The 14449-nt window shown below is 34.8% G+C and overlaps 1 protein-coding gene across 1 annotated transcript in view; it reads right to left on the bottom strand.

Moving 5' to 3' along the window:
- Positions 1 to 14449, bottom strand: part of PTPRN2 (protein tyrosine phosphatase receptor type N2) — a gene marked incomplete at both ends in the record, with an annotated part of 644991 nt that overhangs the window by 340870 nt on the left and 289672 nt on the right. Inside the window, one exon of the mRNA XM_080338634.1 lies at positions 13832 to 13911. Within this exon, the coding sequence (XP_080194760.1) occupies positions 13832 to 13911 (80 nt within the window). The remainder of the gene's footprint in view (positions 1 to 13831; positions 13912 to 14449) is intronic.

Below are 14449 nucleotides of genomic sequence, written 5' to 3'. Positions count from 1 at the left end.
ATTAATGTTAACGAGACTTCCACAGCCATACTGCTGCACATGGGCAGAGAACGTACCCTCAAGTTGTTAAATGGCAATGAAAGAAGAGAATGAATATGTGGTGATTCCCCTGAAGAGGAAAAATGCCAAGGAAAGAAATGTCAGATGGAATAATATAAAACACATAATCTATTCAGAGAAGGAAGGATGGCAGTGGGGGCAGAGGGGAGGGAAGGAGGCGCTTCCTAGTATCTTTACAAAATTATTCATGTGCTGGGTTCCCTGCAATGATTTAGCAATTGGAAAAAATAATAAAATAAAATAAAATAAAATAAATAAAATAAAATAAATAAAATAAAATAAAATAAAATAAAATAAAATAATTAAATCCAGAAGAAAACAGCATCTTTTTCTCAATTGAAGTATGTTTCAGATGGACTTACTGCTCTTTAGACCTAGATTTATGGCTTTATCTTTTTTTTTTTTTATTCTATTTATCTACCTGCTCTGAATTACATGCAAAGTCAAAAAGAATCAGAGGAATATTTTCATCAGTGCTGCATCCCTATGGCTCTTTGTTGGTGGCAGTTCAATGGTTTGTCTGGCAGAGCTGATCGAGGTTAAAAATGACTCTGAAAAAAAACATACCTTTTGACTGCTACTCCTATGAGGTTCCAGTCCAGCTCCAACTGCAACCACTGAAACGCTGCAACTTTATCTTATTAGGTTTAAGTCTAGGATTAGGCCATCAAATCCTGACCTGCATTTTCACGGTGCATGCCAGTCTGCCCCAAACCATTACTTTTTGAAGTTTTGCATTCTTTCTCCATGCATAGGAAGTGTTTCATGGTCACAATATACCTGTATTAAGTATTGCAGTTCAAGAAGCAAAATCAGAGGGAATGAACAGGCAAACGTGTGTGAAATCACTGCAGACTAGAGGTCTCAGCTGGGGCTTCGGACCATAGCCGAACATATTGAGCTCCTCTGAAAAATTGTCTGCTTATCTCTTTCTGTCTCTTAGACATATAAACACGCACGCAATCTCCGTAGCTGAAAGAATAGCACAATAGAGGAAAATAATCTTTTTTAGTTTAGCCTTATAAAAACAGGAATAGAACACTATGTAAAGGCAATCAACATTACAAAACAAAATATATGTTTTATAAAAATCTTCATTGTTTTCATATTAGTTTTAATATATTTATCTGGTTTGGGGGTTCTTTTGCTTGTTTTCTTGTATTTTGTTAAAGTACTTTTATCAGTTTAAAATCCATTATAGGAATCCATTTACAGAGTACTGATGAATAAAGTGATATTGATAACTTCCGAAAGAAAAACTGCAGGTTTTTGCATGCATTTAATTTTTGTGTATGAAATTTCCAGCAACATTTTGCGGCATTATCTAATACAATAAATACACATTTTCTTTTATCTTTTTTCTTTTCATTATTACTATTTTTTCTTGGTAAATTAAAAGTACTAGTGTTAAGTACTCTGTGTATATGCCTAGCCAAATACACATGTATATAATATACACACTGGATATATATAACACAACACATATATGTATGTGCATATAAATATATATTTCATTTGTACCACAATATCAGTTTTCCCATATTTCTGCAATTTCACATTGTATGCTTAAGCATCCATCTAAACAATTTTGTAAACGATGATAAATGAAATTACTCTGTATTATTAGTTCACTTACACTCAGCAAAAAAACTAAAGTGAAAACAGGTTTCCACAACTTCTAATTACAAAACATTAGCTACCTGAGTCTTCTCCAGCTGAGCAGATTAGCATAGATCTTCTGTGCTGACAGCTTTGACCTTCATTCCAGCAAACACTTGTCAAAATGCCAAAAGTAATTACCTGGCTGTTTAGGAAGGAGTAATGGGGTGTAGCTACCTACCTTTTCTTGTTACTGATCTAAAATGTGTATAAAACTTTGCCAAGAGGCACCCTCTGGATTTTGGCATACACATTTTTTTCTCATCTGTCTTTTTTTTTTTAATAAAGTATCAAATATCAGCGATATGATCGCCTGCCAGCCAATCCCATCGCAGCTCTGAGGGACAGGATAAATAACCCACTAGATGGGTTATTTGATTTTATGATTGCTGTCATCCTGATTTTGTTGTACTTATGCAACCAGGAAAAAAATACAATACATACAAATGATTATGTTGACGCTACAAAACATCATATCGTCTATCCCCTGAATTGACTTAAAAAATGCTATAGCTTTTATTTTTGTTTTCATAAAAAACTTTTTCCTACTAGTATTTTGGGATGACAATCAAGAAAATAGAGGCACAGAGTATTTACATGTAGTTCTTGAAAATCTACGGCTAGATTAAATCTGGCACGTCTTTTGACTTCCACCAACATAAAGCCATACAATTTTTCTTAATCTGGAATGTTCACCTTCATAGAAAATATTTTCCAAAGAGAACAAAAGGATTTAACATGTTCTCCTAAAGACTAGATAATGCGAGAAAGATTAAGTATTTGCAGATTATTACAATGGTCATTAATCTCTAAATGCTCCATATAATTTTTGTCAGACAATGGAAAACATCATTTCCAAGTAAATACAAGATCAAAGGTCTATAAATTTGACTCCATCTTATCTTACGTGTCAGAATTGATAACTGGAGTTCATGAAAACCTGGGGAAATAAAAATACTTTCTTGACCACAAACAGTCCAGAAACAGAATTCATGAACATCTGATGACTTGCCTTGTAGTCCCAACGTTCCCTAACAACTGTGCAGGCTATCAGGTAGCAGCAGCTGCTGCTGGACCAGCCTTCAATCCATAGGAGAAAGACTGCTCAAAATGAAGGCAATGTTAAAATACAGGACTGAATATCTCTGACAAGTGCGCCCTTGTGAGCAGTGCCAACAAACTTCCCCTATCTTCAAAAACTCTTCCAAAGCTCTCAAATAATTCCTTGTCTCACTGTCAAGAGCTCGTTATTTCCCCTCTCAGATACATTCCTCCGTGAGCTATCAGCAGTAGAAGGTCGTGCAAGTGGCTATTTTCAAGACAGATAACACACGAATCCTCCGGACCTCCTAACTAAGCCTTTTTCAGCCCAGCTCTTTCATCCCAGGTCATGTTTGTGCCTCCTCCCCAAGATGTCATCCCATAAATCGTGTTCTACCAAGAGAACAGATTGCTCCCAGGGTTGGGTCAGCCGCCCTTACACACCATTACCAAAACACTGTGTTTCTGGATAAGTGCCTTTTCATGTTATTACTTTTCTCCAGCAAAAAGGGATGACAGCCTGATTCTAAGATGATTCTGTGTGTAATTGATTTTGTGTTGTTTTTTCTCGTGCTTTAAATAACGGCTATTTTTCATTTTTTATTATTTCGCTGATATGAAAGCTATCACTTACAATCACAAAGTTGCTAATCATCCAGTTTCATTTATTAAAAATAGGGTATTATTTGTATCAGCTAGAGAACTTTGTTTGTACCAACTAAAATAGAACATGATTCCCTGTTCTTCATGGTCCCTAATGTTTATTTGCGTGCATAGTTTGAAATTCTTAGGTTTATCTTGTTCCAAATTTTCAAAAGTTATAATCAATCTGCCTGATTTCTGGATGGAAAAAAATGTACTGACTGTTCATTTCCAGGTAAAGGTTAGGTTACAATACTATCTGATCTAAATTAGGGGTACTTTAGTTGTTTATGCTTACCTAAAAATTCAAGTCACATATTCACCAAAAAAATTAGATCATCCTACCTATTCTCTACACAAAAGGTGCCTTTTATGTACCTGCCTTACCAGATTTCTTCTTACTGTAACACCCCTAAATAATTTCTTTTAATGTGTTTAGCATCTGCTGCAGAGATAGTCTTTTAAGTGCACTGAACAAAACTATATAAAATTTTATTAAAGGACTATAACATTTAAAGATGTCTAATTGTAAGTACTATTGTTTATATGCCATACTTCATATTTATTTCCATTTTCCAAGAAAATGTGTTGCTTATCCTAACAAAACTGAATAGAAGCTATTTTGCTAAATAATAGGATGAAATACAACATTAAGCAGGTTGTCTCAGGTTTAGGGATCTCTACTGGCTTTGATTTAAATTAGAATGAAATCTAGTTTTCAAATACTTTAGTATAGGGACTTTCTGATTCCATGTTCACAGTGGGACTCCATAATACTTCTGCTATACAAAAATAAATACCTCTTCATTTCAAACACGCTTTCTCAGTGCTACGGACTTCAGTGCATCTAACTGTTGATTTACATCAGCTGAAAACTGTTCTAAAATGTACATGTCTGTTTGAAACATCTGTGAAAGGAAATAGATCAAAAGTTTAATATGGAAAAACACTTTTCACTTCCACAGTCAAGAATACATTGGGAGATTTGTTGGACTTGAAAGAAAACCACTTTGCACTTACACTACACGACAGTTTCATTTGGCATTACCAGCTGTAGGTGTGAACAAGCTGACTGCAGGAGTTTGGGTGTTTTACAATATTATATGTGGTAATATTTATGAAAGTTTAAATCTTTGTAAATTTACTTAACCTTAAATTAATTTTGAATTCTTAAAGAGCTTTGAATATGTTACCAAAGGGCAATGTGAATGAAGGAGGCTTACAACGAAGAAATGAGGATTTGCACCAGAAGACTTAAGAGACTTAGCAACAGAAAAAATATGTTTTAATATGTTACCAACTAGAGACCACAGGAAGAGCCTGAAAACCTTTCACTGCACTAAATTCTACAACCCTGACTTCAGCCAATCTTCCTGGATTTATCTGCAGCATTTATGCATGGCAGTCCCATCATCAACATCTATACATTTGTGGGGATATCTGTGATGGGTTTCTCTTCTCTTCTCTTCTTACTTTTAGTCACCTATCATAAGTGCATAAGATAAGCATCTCCATATGATGGAGACGTTCATATGATTTCTTTTTTTTTTTTTTCTTTGAATGTAGAGGCAATTTAGACAACTAGTTTTGAATAAATGCTTAGACAACTGCAACTGGGTTAGATGAATTCTACCCTCACTGTTACAATGCATGTAGTTATAGTACCAGAGAGCTCTTTTCAAAAGTCAACTTTAAAATCATTATTAAGCTTTAAATCATGATATAAATTAATTTAAGAGACAACTAATTTTTACCTGTCTTCATAGGCCTGCCTATAGATTTCAGAAAAAGCAGCTAACAGAAACACATGAATAGCTGCAAATCAATCTTTGCAGATACGTATTTTTCTAAGTTTCAGTTCTGGCCTTTCTATTGAACCTTTGACAGAACAGATTGGTTCAGGTATCAGCTACTGTCTTCTGAAATATTATCATATATACTACACCAGTGGTGTGCTTGTCTTCATTTTAGTTTAATAGCAACCTGGTGGTTTTCTATGAAAGGGTGTTGAAAAATACGCATCAGAATGTAATGACACGAACCACCATTGCTTTAATTGAAGAACATTGGCTACATAATCCTACTTAGCTCTTGTTTTCCTCCTCAAGTCTATAAAATGACAAACTAGCTTTAGAGTTCCCAATAGTTAAGAGGCTTGGTTAAGGAATTTCTCTGCTGGAATAGGCTGCACTTTATAGAGTGGACAAAAAGAAGTTCTGAAGTTTTCGGTTACAACATAAATTGGTTGAAAGCAAGATGATTTCTTTCTAAATTAGATAACTCACAGTTATTTTAGAGGAGAGAGGTGTATGTTAAAAAAATAATAAAATCCATCCTTACTAATCACAGCAATGAACATCAGAATTAGAAGGGAGTAACTGGAGAAGCGTCATAACCAAAGACATTTGCCATTCTTCAGGATTTAGGCACATTTACCAAATGGCAGTACCCCCCACAGCTGCTAAAACTCACTTGGTTTTTCAACAGAAGAACAAGATGGGAAAGAAATGCCATCTCCAAAATTCATTAATCATTCTATCAGACATTTGGTAGTGCAGGAGACAGTTCAGATTCTGAATAATACTTCAAAAATATAATGACATCCTTTATTCAGCAATGGTAGGATTTGAGGGAAATACTTCAGATAGATTTGACAATACAGCAGGTGAAAGGGAATTGATCAACTACAGAAGGGTCAAGAGGTGAAAAAGGATAATGTGAACTAAGGAGGCCTGAGTAGAAGAAATCAAGATTTGTATCAAGAGAGCTATCAACAGAAAAAGAGCTGTCAAACTTTTATATTTCACATTGGAGACTAAAGAATTGTAACCCTCCTTAAACCAGGGCAACAGAAAGTGAAATCAGATGGACCTCACAGCCCCCTGGCTACACTGCTCAAAGTTTCCAATGCAGAAGCTGTCAGTTCACTTCGAAGATGAACTTCAAATTATTCATAAATGCACTCTTTGTTACCATCTCAGAGAGAAAGACACCTAAATGCATGGTCTACAAAAATCTAGACAGAGAGAAGGAATTCAGCTGTAGACTTTCTTCTTGTTCTGTTTACTTCATCACGGCTGAATTAGGAATCTGACAATGACTGGCCAATGAGTACTTTCAAAACAACTGTTAGTTGCGGTTGTAGGGTAGGAAAAGGACACCAAGACAGCATGCCAGCACACACCATTGTGACTGAAGCCACAGAGTTCATCTTTCTGAGACTTCTCAAAGCTTATGCCAAAAATCAACAAGTCAACCAAGGCTGGTTATAGCCATTTAGTGAGAACAAGGACTTCTTAGAGAAAACAAAAACTTATTAAGCAGAAATTGAAATTTCCTGCTTCTGATGATATAGAACTCATCGGCACTGACAGTTGCCACAAAAAAGAAGATGGGTTTTGCTGGAACCAAAACAACAAAACAGTCATTTCCAAGTTTCAGTATAACAGCAAAAGCAGCAGTACAAGGAACAATACATTCCCAGGTTACACGTAGTTTAGTGAAATATATTATGCAAAGAACATTCAACAATTAACCAACCATGTTCTAAAAAGAAACAAAGGCCAGACAGAGCTTAACCACAAGTGAAAATGACCAGCATTCCACACTCACTACCTTAAATGATGTTTCACCGTTTTTGTTCAAATTCACCCATGGAAACAAAATGCTTATAAGACATGAATCAGTAATAAAAATTATTCTAAATATGCTTTTAATTAAATATATGAATAGGTAAACAAAACTTTACATAATCTTGTTCTCACAGTTGCTTATTTATTCCTCATTGTTCTGCTATTCCCTCTCTTAGTGTCCCTCCTTTACATTTATATATTCTTCACATATGCATATCACATGTAGTTTTATTATATGAAGATAAAGAGTTACATTAGATGAAGATAAATTTGAAGACAGTTCTCTCTCTTTCATTCTCATGAGAACCTCCTAGAAAACTTTCCTTCCTAATAATGGATGATAATATACAGTTATCATGTTTATCTCAACAATGCTGGTATGGTCAATACTTACTGGCCAGAGAGCACAGGGAGCCTCTGCAGCATTCCTAGAACATTCAATTTAACTTGTGCACCAGATCCTCATCAATTGATTCTCTAATCTTAAGGAAATTATCTTCCCTCTGTGTCATGTTTTGCCAAATTTCAGACCATGAAATTAAGAGATATGCAAGCATTTATGCCATAAATGTGGTTTTTATTATATTTATTTCTATTATGCAGCAAGCTGGAAAGATAACTCCATTTGACCAATAAAAATAAGACTACATTTCATTACTAGAATGAATAGAAGTCATATAAATCATTTGTGATATTTTAGAGTTACATTTGATCTGCTAGAAGTTGAAATGTATATTTCAATTATACTGAAGGCTAACACAAACAATTGCTGCAAACAGCTAAAAAATGCATCCAAGGACTATAGCTTTAACCAACCATTTGCACTTTCACAGTTCAGTCACTTAAAATATATTTATAATGGATATTTGTAGCACTGAATTTATAAGGAAATAAAAATATGTTCATGCTAAAGACTCCGCCCTTTTTAACAGGACCCAGATTGTATGTGTGACAAAACTGTGATTTTACTGAATGTGCTTAAGAAACAGGAGAAGTAAACAGATTTCTGCAGTGACTGTGTAAGGCTGGTTCCTCACCACTACATTCAAGCTGAAGAAGAACATGGAACCATTTTTTATTTTAACTCAGGTGAGTTGTTTCACTGTCTGGAATCTCTGAATTTTAAATTTCTTGTCCATCAGAAAATTCTGTATTTCAATCCTGCTAACTGTCCAAGATCATTAAAGGTTTGTAGGGTGTGATGGGAACCAAGAGCCCTTGTAATTAGACCTGTGATTTAGCTGCTTAAGCCTACATGTTTAGAAGAGTAAGTTTTGATGCCTATAAACACAGCTCAGACTTGTCAAGCAACAGAAATATATCAGAGGAAGAATATGGCATAAATACCTTCTTCACCAACTGAATCCAGGGTCACTAATACAACCGGCCATTTAGGTATCCTAATCAGGATTAAAACTGTGACATCTTGGACCACTCTAAACCAATAAGACACCATCAGCTTAAATAATCAGATGGGGTAAGTTAACTCTCAGGGTTTTGAAGTATCTTTTACATCTCAGAAGGACTGTTTAAAGCTAAAAGGTAGGGATCATGTTTTATCTGTTTAGAGCTGCAGTTTTAGCAAAAAATATTCATTTTCGATGTCAGGAAGTTCCATTGCAATATTTGTTGCCATGGATATTTCATCACAGCTGGGACATGACCAAAATCGGTAGGTGACAAATCTCAAATCTGTAAGTTTACAAATTTAATCATTTGCCATTGTTTAAAACTGCTAAAGGATTCTATATGAATTTTTTTAACTATTCCAATGCTTTTGAGGCAGCATCTTTACTCAAATTAGCTTTCTCGTTAGATTTTAATGGTAATACAGTATTTTTACGTTTGTGGGAGTTTTTTACAGTGGAATTATTTTTTGTAGAATTAGAAAGCTGGCAGAGAAATAACTTTTAGACAACAAGGTGATATGATTCAACACCTTGTTCCCTAAGTTGTGATTAATATTCCCTATCAGCCATGCACTTTGTGAATATTTGGGCTTCACCAGCAAAGCAACAGCAAAATTAAAAAAAACCAAACACCAACAAACAAAACCAACCAACCAAAAAAAAAAAAAAAATCAAACCAAATCAATAGTTTAGCTAAAAGTTAAAGAAATTTAGGAAAAAAAAATATTCTTGATACTCTAATGCATCTTCAAAATTCATATTTTAAAAAATTCATATTTTAAAAAGCTTTCTGACTCTCCACAATGGTGTACATCACAATACATCTTATACACAAGAACCTGCATACAAGACCTATTATTTCCTTACTATCTGGTTACGCATCGCTTTTTGCTTTGTTATCTGTCCCCTATCACTAATATGCCTTACATTATGCATACATTCCCTTGCTTTTCAGTCTCCAGTTTTTATATCGCCTAAACTGTTGCATGCTAATAGAATACTAGAAAAATGTAACCATGATTCTAACTAGCGAAAGGCTGCAGCTATACATAAGCAAATGCTTTAATTTCATTTAAGCAATGCTGAGTGTCTGTGCACAAGGACTTTTCTCTCCTGCATCCCGTTTTCATGTGTGCAGTATATATATGATCATTACAGCCATCTGATACTAAAATCCTATGCTCAGAAACTTCAGCAGGTTCCTCTTTTCTAATTATCACTGTTAGTGTACATGGCTTGCATAAACAATGGGATTCTGGAGTACTTATAAAGCTGTATAAAATCAAACTCATTGCTCATTACTATATTGACTATATTGCAATTTTATATAAACAGAGTTATCTTACAGATAATTGTTCACTGATAGATTTCTCCTAACCTTTAAACTGCAGAGAAATGAAATCCACATTCATTTGTCTAAATGATGTCATGTGCCAAGTGTAATTACTTCTAGAGCAGGTCATCTATGTCTAGAGAAAGTTTATTTCTTCAAAACGTTGAGACGAAATTACACTGCACCACAGAGCCTGACTTATTAAACAGCAATAGGCCAGAGGACAGCTACTTGATGCAAGATATGTTTTATATTATGAATGTCAAAGCATGCGACACTGGCAAAACATGGGCTGCCCTTCTGCTCAGTAGTCAAAGAGCAAATAAAGGTATTGTTAATGTGAGAAAGCAAGCTATTCACAACTTTAAATTAGTCTGTTGTCAGCTTTCCCATATAATTATGTAGCTTGAGAAAATGGGGGAAAAAAATCAAAACATTTACACAGAATTGGAACTGTGGATTACTGGAAAAAAACCCAAGTTTTATCAGCAAGAACATGGCTGAGGATTTTAGAGAGCTTTATATTTCCTCAAGCTGAGTCTTGTGTAGACCAAGAAGAATGAATCTCGAAATCCCAGAAAACATAGGAAACCATTTTTATTATCATATGTCTATATCTCTAATTCTTTTTACTAGATATTCTAAGTCATTCATCTGTTTGCAAAGTTGCTAAAGAATGCCATGCCTTTTCTAACCTGCACATGTGCCAAATTCCACAGAGGAAGATGGAAAACTTTAAATGTAGTTCCCTATATTTAAACCTAAATAATGCAAGGAAAATATGCAATTTATCCATTTTGGTTAGAAAAATCTATACTGCATGAATAATAAGATCAAACTCCTGCATAAAAATTGTTTCTGTGGTATTAGTGAGACATGCATGTACATAACATCTACACAAATTCCTTTTTGCAAATCTGGATAATTTACATTCCCACAATTACTATTGCATCTGATTACCTGCATTTCTAAACTGTTTTTGTTTCTAGGGACATGATGGACAGTGAAATTCTTCTGTCAGTTTGGTCATTTTCTGTAAACAAGATCTGTTTCCAGAGTTCCTGGCTGCATGTCAAGTTACCTAATAGCAGTACACCATGGAGTAATGCATTTACTTGTGCCTACCCTGAAAGTACACATTGATTTATTCTGCTTTGGTTTTCTTGGGTAAATTAAGTTTTTTGAATGCTTTTCTTCAGCATACCACTGACTTTTAAAATTTCTAATTACAACTAAATTCTGACAAAATTCTTTATAGTATATACTGCTGTCGATCTTTTAACTGAATTTATTTTTGGCTTCAGAGATCTGCAAGTACAAAGTTTATTGAAAATAAATGAACTGCTGAGTGACTACCTTGCCGAGCTACTACAACCTTATTTATAGGTTAGAAAGTAAAATTACATACTTTTTAAATTTAAAATGTTTGATGGATGGATAGAATTGTGAGTGTGTTCTGTTGTGATGGGGGGCTTCTGGGTGGATGGTGTTGTGTTTTGTTGTTGTTGTGTTATTGTTAGTTGGTTGGTTTTTGTTTGGGTATGGTTTGGGGTTTTTGGGGTTTTGTTTGTTTGTTTCTTTTATGAAAGGCAAACACAAGGTTTAGTTATAACAATACTGTGGCCATGGTGACATATCAATAGCAGCTGATGTAAGGCTCCTACAAACCTCTTTCTGCAGCCATCAAAACCTGAAAATCTTAATGTACTAAACACACAGAAGATAGGAAGTGCCTGGATACGAATATATAGAGTAGATAAAATTACAGTATAAAATATTAGTTTAAATTGCTTAATCTGTAGAACTTGCTCTGAGGTAACATTTTTTGTCCACAGAACGTCCCTACTTAGCCAGCAATATTTAAGTTAAGAAAGTTGAGAACAACTACTTTTATGCCAGGAGTAAGAGAAAGGCTAATGTTAATTCTTGAATTTTGCTGAAATAAACCAGTCACAGTATTTATACTTGCTAGGAACAGGCCAAGGTGCATCAGGATCCTCCAAAGGTTTCTAAGGATTTACTACATTTCAGTGGACGTCTATTCCATGCACTTCTTCACATGTACATTTCTGAACACAATTTCATTATCCACAAAATCTAAAGCTACAAACTGCATTCTGAACCCATTTTCTACTAGTTTCATCTATTCTTGCATTTTAAGAGACACTGCACAACCCCACTCATATTCACTGTGTCACTCAGGACTTGACAGATATTTGTCATTCCATAATCATATTTTTTTTTTTTTCCCCCAAAATAAAGATTCCTGCCTTATTGGATGATATTCCACACTTACAGTCATGCATTCTGCCTTTCTCCAAATCTTTGCATTTCAACCAGAGTTTCCAACTTCTCTGAGGTATGAGAAGCAGAACTGTATGTTGTATTTACAAACAGGCAAGCAATTGATTTATGCAAGGACAAATGCTATTGTGTTGTTTTCTATTCCTTTCCCCATAATTCTTAAGACGTTTCCTTGTTCAACTGGTATTCACTCAATTATCTATTACTACACTAAGTTCTTACTCCAAAGCAGTAATGGTCTAATTAGACCTATAACTTCCTATGTAAAGAAATTATTTTCTCCATGTGCATTTTTTACACTAATTTACAATTTACTTCATCTGCCATTTTGAGTCTCGTCACTCAGTCTGTACATTTCTAAGGTCAACTTTCACCTTTGGTATTGTGAATAATTAGTATCATTAGTAGGCTTCCTCATCACACTGTTCATTCTCTTTTCCAGCTCATTTATAAGTATGTTGAATGTCACTGTCCCAGCAGAGATTCTTGCACATTTCTGCCATCTCTACCCTTTTAGAAATCTAATAATTTATTCTTAAGCTCTGTTTATTGTCTCTTGACCAATTACTGATCCACCATTTTCATGTTCTATATTCCACATTCTTAGAAACAATTAGTTTCCTTAGAAAATTCTAATGAAAGACTTTGTCAAAATTCTTTGCCAACTCAGACAGGCTTTACCAGTTACATCATGCTCGTTGATCCCTTCAGAGAGGTTCAACAGATTTGCAAGACAAGACATTGCTGTAAAAAAGCCATATTGATTTTTCCCATGTAAAAGATATATATTCAGGTGTCACATAATTCAATAATTACTTGATTGCAATTTCCTAATTTTGATAGTACTTTGACAGCTTTTTGGCATGTTAAACCCTTTTAAGAAAAATGGTACCCCATTTCCTGCTCTCTAAACAGTAGTTAGCAAGACCCATCTCCAATGGGTCCTGCAAAGGAAATTTCTGGCATGGGAACTACCCCAGTTCTCTCTATAACTAAATTAATCTGTGGTGAAGTAAATGAAGTTAGTGGACAGTTTTGGGGTGTTTTAAATGGAATTATTTTATTTCTGTTTTCAAGCAACATTGTAACTTGTTTACTCATTTTCAAAACGTATCAATTGGGTAATCTGGAAGCAAATCACTTATAAATTCAGTTACTTTGCAGAAATTATTTCTTGTAGCTAGTAACTCCATAATACAGTTAGTAGCCAAGTTGACAAGAAGCCAATGAGAGTCCTTGGAACAGTGGTACTTATTCAGAAGTAGCTTAGCTTCAGAAATACAACTTTTACTCTCAAGATTAACTCATCATGGAAACTGCCTAAACAGCACACCAACGAAGTTATAGTTCTACTATATTTTAATCCAGAAATTAAGGCTAAACTGTAGTAATTCTTTTGTTCCCTGAAAAGAATTGCAAAAGCGAAGGTGTTAAATCCTCATTTACAAATAACCAAGCTCTTTTTATGAGTTCATGACAAGACTGAAGATTTTTTCACTGTGCTAGGCCTTGACTATAAGTCTCTATTTAATCCACTTCCTCAACAAACAAGGAAGTCTCAGGTAGTTTTAATTGACTCAGATGTTACTCTTCAATTTCCTCTATGTGTCACTCACCTCTAGACAGTCTCCATCTTTAAATGTCAATCTTCCTGGGAGAACAGGATGTCTCTGGGCAGTTTCTAGGGCCACTGCCGGCTAAGCAAATGTGTGGGAGGTCACAGTTTAGGAATGGAGAACAAGGACTCTTACCTGCTGCTTTGGCAACATCTGCAGTTGAAATGTTTTGGAGGTTTGAGTGCACTCTGAAGGTCACAGCTGGTCCCAGCACGCTGGAAGAGATTATTAAAAAAACATAAGATTCTTAATCAAGAGACATGGCATAATATTCCTTATCAAAATAGGTTTTTAAGGAGAAACTATTAAGACACCATTTAGCCCTCTTCCTCTTGCTTCATTAGCTACATTTGCATACATTTTTATACCTCTTGTGGTTTCTTGTGTGTATCTTGTGCCTGTCTGAAAGAATTTCAATGACATTAACTAAACTTCAAAACACTCCTGTAAATACTATTCTTGTTATGAAAATGGAGAACTGGAGGCACTGAAATTGTTATTCACCAAAGTAAAGCATAAACCATCACTGGAATTCAGCAGCCAAAGAACACGTAGTTTCATGTTTTATGTGCCTAACATCAATACAAGTCTAGTCCTGTTGTCACAACTGTAAGTCAGAGGGACAAGGAAGAAACTCGGAAGATTTATCTTGATCATGTTCTGCAAAAACATGTGTGGCAAAAAGATTTTGGACATATCTGATCCAATGGCTGATTTTGACCAGAAAGATACCACAAAGTGTTTATCTATTAA

The sequence above is a fragment of the Nesoenas mayeri genome (genome assembly GCF_963082525.1).
Source record: "Nesoenas mayeri genome assembly, chromosome: 2".
Taxonomy (NCBI): domain Eukaryota; kingdom Metazoa; phylum Chordata; class Aves; order Columbiformes; family Columbidae; genus Nesoenas; species Nesoenas mayeri.
This window is presented reverse-complemented; position numbering and strand designations above follow the sequence as displayed.